The following is a 6,000-nucleotide window of genomic DNA, read 5'->3' as shown; positions in this document are numbered from 1 at the left end:
CCTAACTATTTTATTTTGCTGTTGAATATCAAAACCAGTACATAATTCCAGCAACATGGCTATGGTTTTATGTAAAATGATAATTATAGAAAAATGAAAACAATATATTGAAATTTATGTAACTTTGAGTTATTTTAAAGAAAAAACACTTTTGTGACCAGCCATCTTATACGAATAGGAAAGATCCTAAAATCACTTTACACATAGCTTGGGACAGGTTAGTATTTTGCCCAAAAAACAAACAATCCAAACTAAGCGTAGGAAAAACAGCTTTCAAGGAAGGTGCATCTCACCAACATCAGCACAACCATATTTAAAACACTTTTGTACCCAACCCAATTACTTACTACAGACACGGTCTCTTCACGGAAGTGTTGAGGAATATAATAAATCATCATTTTCCTCAAAAGTAAATTCATCACAAACCTTTGCTCCAAACAAATTGTATAATATTATTTTTTTACTTCTGTACTGAACTTTTGGTCCTTTTCCATTGTGACCCCCACAGGTTTATTTTCGATTTATTCTCACCATATGCTTTCTTTTGGTTCTCCATTTTGGGAAGGAACGGTCTTTGGTGTTTTGTGTTCAGTGTGTGCTACTGTTGAGCAGAAGTGAGGGAAATGTTGAGAGTGAAGGGAGGGAAAAGGCCACCTTGGGTGGGACTTGGAGCTGCAGTGTGGGTTCAGATTTGTTCAGGAAATGGCTACACTTTTCCTCTCTACTCTCATTCCTTGAAATCCGTTTTGGGTTTCAACCAGAGCCAAATCACCCTGCTTGGTGTTGCCAATGATATTGGTGAGAATGTTGGCATTCTTCCGGGTCTTGCCTGCAACAAGTTCCCCCCTTGGCTCATTCTTCTCATCGGCGGTCTCTTATCATTCCTTGGTTTTGGTTTTCTCTGGCTTGCTATTTCTAAAACATTTGATTCCGTTCCTTTCATACTGGTAACTATCTTCATATCTTTTTAACTTTATGTAAAAAATATTCTGTTTTTTCTTTTCTGTGAGTCAGTTCTGTTTTATTGCCTTATTGATTGTTGGGTATTTAATATCTATATACAAACTTGATCTGAGAAATGAAAGGAATTATGTAGGATAGAAAAACATAGTATCAAACATTTTATAGTTTGTTTGAAATTGAGATTCCATGTTTGCTTGAAATTGAGATTCCATGTTTGTTCTTTTTTATTTCTAGTTCATTGTATTATTATTTAATAATTGTTATAAATAGAAAATTGTTTGTTAGGCTGTGCATGCTATTGAAATGGCCTAGTTCATTATCACCTCTTTTTATCTATGGTGTTGCAGCTATGGCTTGCACTTGCTGTAGCTACCAACAGCTGTGCATGGTTATCTACTGCTGTTCTAGTCACCAACATGAGAAATTTTCCTGTCAGTAGAGGCACAGTTGCAGGAGTCCTGAAAGGTTATTCGGGACTCAGTGCTGCAGTTTTTACGGAAATTTACAGCATGGGTTTTCATAATTCTTCACCCAACTTCCTGTTGTTCCTTGCCATTGGTATTCCTGTTTTATGCTTCAGTACCATGGTTCTTGTTCGGCCTTGCACTCCGGCTTCTGGTGAAGATTCTTCTGAAAACAGGCATTTTCTGTTCATCCAAGGTTTTAGTGCAGCCTTGGGTTTATACTTACTTGCAACAACAATACTTGACAACTTTGTCTCCACGAGTGATACGGTATCATATGTTATACTGGCTGTGATGATTCTCCTTCTCTTGGCTCCTCTTGCTATCCCTATAAAGATGACACTGTGTCCCAGAAAAGCATCTATATCAGAAACACCAGAGCAACATGTTGAATCTTCCGACTTTCTGGTTGTCGATGGCAAGGTGGACAACATAGAGCCCTTGCTATCATCTTCATCAACCAGTGGCCTTGAAGGTTTTAACGATGTGGATGGTTCAGCGGAGGTGGCCATGCTTCTTGCTGAGGGTGAGGGGGCAGTGAGGAAGAAGAGAAGGCCCAAGAGAGGGGAAGATTTTAAGTTCACTGAGGCTCTCGTAAAGGCAGATTTCTGGCTACTGTTTTTTGTTTACTTTGTTGGTGTTGGAACCGGGGTTACTGTTCTGAATAATTTGGCTCAAATAGGCATTGCACAAGGTATTGAAGATACCACAATTTTGCTGTCACTATTCAGCTTTTTCAATTTTGTGGGTCGGCTGGGTGGAGGAGTTGTTTCAGAACATTTTGTCAGGTAAGTAATTATTCTCAGTTAAGATTTTACTCAACCATATCAGTTAAGAGATCACTTTGTAAAAATTTCAGATAATTAGATGCCGTGCTACTTTTGACTAGCACCATTTATCTGCAGTTTTGTCCACCACAAGTAGGTAGCAATTGTGTTGTTGAAGTGTATGTTTATTTTTAGAGGCTATAGAGTAGACTTTTCTAATTTGTGAAAGTAAATGTAGGTAGTGATTATGTTGAGTTGAAGTGGATGTTTATTTTTAGAATTTAATAGTTATATATCAGTCATTCATAAATTGTTATAATATACTTTTTAAGACAATTATTATAAAACTAAATAAATATATAATTTACAGTAACTTTTTCTATACACATGTATTCATTTTTTTTGTCATCTAAAAATCAGTGACGACCCATGAATAAAGTATGATTATTTTGACAACTTTCAGGACAAAAACTATTCCAAGGACAATTTGGATGACATGCACGCAGATGATTATGATGTTCTTGTACCTTGTGTTTGCCTATGCTATCAATGGAACCCTTTATCCTGCAATTGCAGTTCTTGGTATCTGCTATGGCGTGCAATTTTCCATAGTGATTCCCACTGTTTCGGAGCTTTTTGGTTTGAAACACTTCGGTTTGTTGAGCAACTTCATGGGATTGGGGAATCCACTTGGTGCATTACTTTTCTCGGCTCTTCTAGCAGGACACATATATGATAATGAGGCAGCAAAACAACATGGTGAAGGTCTCATTGCTTCAAGTGTTGCATGTATGGGTCCAAGTTGTTTTCAGCTAACCTTTTTTACTCTGGCTGGTGTGTGTGTTGTGGGTACCCTCTCCAGTATTATCTTGACTATAAGAATTAAGCCCGTTTACCAAATGCTTTATTCCGGGGGTTCTTTCAAGCTACCTCAAACTCCAGGCCACTAAAAAGTACTGAACTTGAAAACAAATAAAGCACACCACAGTTTATTTTATAGACAAACCTGTGTTGTGTAGCTGCTTTTTCCTGGTCTGCCATTACATGCTCAACATGTCCAACATGCCAAGAAATGTTGGCTTCAAACGTGTGACCGACCATGTTGGGATATGATGCTGGCCAGTCAGAATTGTAAAGGAAAAAGCATGTGTGATACGTGATCTGTATACACATGGTTGTAGGGTAATTAATCTATCAGATATGCTTGGAACAATAATTTATTTATGTGATGATAGTTATACAAAGAAGGAGCTTAACATGTGTTAGTTATTATTAAATGTAACATGGTAGCTTTTACTTTTAGTTTGGTGTCCCTGAAAGTGATATTTGGACTTTAGCCTTAATTCCTTTGAAGGAAGATTACGTTATCTTATCTCAATGTGTGTCTGTGAAGATAAATTTTTTCCTATTTATATATTTGCCCAAAGGTAAAACCCATAACATAAATAAACTTAAATGTTGGTTGTCTACATCTAGGAGTTACCTTGTAGTATGAAATGACGACCTTAATAACAATGTATTAACAAGTGGTCGGAGAAGCAGGGACGAGGAATAAAAGAAAGCGTTGTGACAAAAACATGAGACTTCATATGATAATTGGTGGTTGTTAAGTTTGTATCATGATATACCTATGAAAGAAAAAGAATAGAATAATAACGTAAGCTGCACTCACCATCGACGAAAAAAGGAATGGCAAAAACAAAATCAAGTTGGTTTCAGATCTTGAAACAGTGAAGGCCAGAGTGTGTGATCATCATCATAATCAAAATCAGCTTTGGGCTTGTTATAAGGACTGTAAGACACTGGGCTTTCAATGTCAGCCCTTGTGAAATCGGAAGGCCTTGGCAGTCTTGGGCTTTTGATCTCAGCAGCCATGAGTCTTGGATCCAGAGGCCCTGAGACTCTTGGACTCTTTGTTGTGGCTACAAATCTTGCATCCAAAGGCCTAGGTATTAAAGGGCTTCTATTAGAGTTGATGATCATTCTCTCATGCATTCTTCCATCAAGTGGTCCAGATAGCTTCAAGGCCTTGTTGTGGAGCATTTTGTCTTGCATGATTCTACTGCCATCCAAAGGTCCTGAAAGTGCTATGGTTCTGCTTCTGTACACGGGGGGCACAGGCAGAGGCTTCTCTTCCTTACCATCTTCACTCCCTTCTTGTTGCTTCCTCACAACCGTTGACCCTCTCAGTTTCCCTTCATACCAATTAATCTCAGGTGGTGCCATTGACACATGCGTCAAGGAGGGCACGCCTTTCACTACATGATCATCATCACGAGAAACAAACTTGTTCATGCACTTCCTAAGGCACTTCTTGATGACCCCAGAGAGCTTCTTCGGACGTCCTCCTCCTCCTCCTCCTTCCTTCTTCACAAGCTTCAGAATCTCTAGCCTGTGCTTGGCAATTGAGATGCCCATGCTCTGAAGAAACTCGTGGTTAAAGTAGCAAGCATCTTCCAATTGAAGCTCATTGCGTGCAAAGGTGAGGCCATAGTCGTAGATTAAAGAAGGCTCAAGAGTGGTTCTGGATAGCCAGGAGAACCAGTCCATGGGTTATGATGGTGATGGAGTAGTGCCAAAAGGGTAGGATATGCTAAGGTTTGAGGTGGGCATCGCGATATATAAGGAATATAGATATAGATAGATAAGGAGGGGTGGAGTGTGGAAAATTGAGATATGAGAATCAGTGTATAAATGATAAATGTGGTCGGTATAAGGCTATTTATTTTGGTTTTTCAGACCATTTGCTTCCACTACCTGCTTTTTTGCTTTTTTTTATGATGATGAAATTTGGATGGTAGTTGACATTGAGAGTGACAACAGCCAATAATTTCGACTGTAGAATTTTTTGACATATTATCGTAAGGAAGGTTCACGGGCATTAGAGTGTAGGGGTTATGAGAATATTACAAAAGGTCCTAATCCTCAAAGTTAGATCCTATTGCAGCCATATTATGCAGGTAACAACTACCACCCACTTAGAACTAGGAACTAGGAAGTGAACATGAACATGAACTGGGTTAAAAATATCCAATAATAGTGTATCTTTGTGGTGCTTAGTCACTTAGATTAAGACAGTGCTTGGCTTAAGATTTGAGTAACATGGGGTTAAAAGTTAAATTAAAGGCATGAAAGGGCCCATGAAATGGAAAGTAGTTAAGGCAAATCAATTTGGTAAACCTACTACCTATTTTGGCGAAGAAAAAGTCCAAAGACCCACTAATTAGCACATACCTGCCACTTTAATTAGATAGCAGTAGTGTATACAAGAAAAACAGTAGGGGAAGAGGAGCCATATAAATTGACTAGGAATAATAACTATCTTGGTAAGCATCCCATGTCAGTCTTCTCTATGATGCAATGAAGTAATGGGTTCAATGAAGTCACAGTTGGTGGGGCAATGTCCTTCCACCACATAATTTGATGGCAGAAGATAGGGTGCTGAAACCACTGTAGTAGCAAACCAATGGCATCAAATCATTTCAGAAGCCCAAGAACACGGCAACTTACCTGCTAAGTGTGCAGTTACATCCCCTGGTTTGGTCCAAATCAAAATGCCCTGCTGCACAAGCCACCGTCCTTGACAATTGATATGACATCTTGTTAACATACAAAAAAAAATTGTAATTCCATGAAGTTTTCATAGATAAAAAGTTCATCCTCACAAATTTTAGTATATGTGTTATAGCTAAAATGATTTGTCATTGGTCCAATTGCTGTATGACTTAACAGCTTATGAGAATAATCTGAACTGAACTCAACAAAGTATGGGTTATGACTAAACAAATTATGAAAAGAAATTGAAT

The 6,000-nt window shown here is 38.3% G+C and overlaps 2 protein-coding genes across 4 annotated transcripts; one reads left to right on the top strand and one right to left on the bottom strand.

The window, feature by feature from the left end:
* The first annotated feature begins 301 nt into the window (after positions 1-301).
* On the top strand, positions 302-3,566 carry LOC137807610 (protein NUCLEAR FUSION DEFECTIVE 4-like). Of its 2 annotated transcripts, XM_068608329.1 has the most exons (4): positions 302-409; positions 509-947; positions 1,311-2,215; positions 2,658-3,566. In XM_068608329.1, exons 2-4 carry the CDS (start codon positions 624-626, stop codon positions 3,142-3,144), a joined length of 1,716 nt encoding a protein of 571 aa, XP_068464430.1. In that variant the 5' UTR covers positions 302-409; positions 509-623; the 3' UTR covers positions 3,145-3,566. The 2 variants fall into 2 exon arrangements, with proteins under 2 accessions (XP_068464430.1, XP_068464429.1); XM_068608328.1 differs by having other exon boundaries at positions 342-947.
* On the bottom strand, positions 2,558-4,940 carry LOC137807611 (uncharacterized). 2 transcript variants are annotated; one of them, XR_011080559.1, is made up of 2 exons: positions 3,678-4,940; positions 2,558-3,355 (listed from the first exon to the last, which is right to left on the bottom strand). XR_011080559.1 is itself a non-coding variant. In XM_068608330.1 (2 exons), the coding sequence occupies exon 1, from the start codon at positions 4,742-4,744 to the stop codon at positions 3,899-3,901; it is 846 nt and encodes a 281-aa protein (XP_068464431.1). In that variant the 5' UTR covers positions 4,745-4,940; the 3' UTR covers positions 2,558-3,355; positions 3,867-3,898. The 2 variants fall into 2 exon arrangements, 1 of the variants encoding a protein (XP_068464431.1); XM_068608330.1 differs by having other exon boundaries at positions 3,867-4,940.
* Between the last annotated feature and the right edge of the window lie 1,060 nt (positions 4,941-6,000).

Source organism: Phaseolus vulgaris, chromosome 3 (genome assembly GCF_000499845.2).
Source record: "Phaseolus vulgaris cultivar G19833 chromosome 3, P. vulgaris v2.0, whole genome shotgun sequence".
Lineage (NCBI taxonomy): Eukaryota > Viridiplantae > Streptophyta > Magnoliopsida > Fabales > Fabaceae > Phaseolus > Phaseolus vulgaris.
The sequence above is the reverse complement of the archived record's forward strand: the minus strand, read 5'-3'. Positions and strand labels throughout refer to the sequence as shown.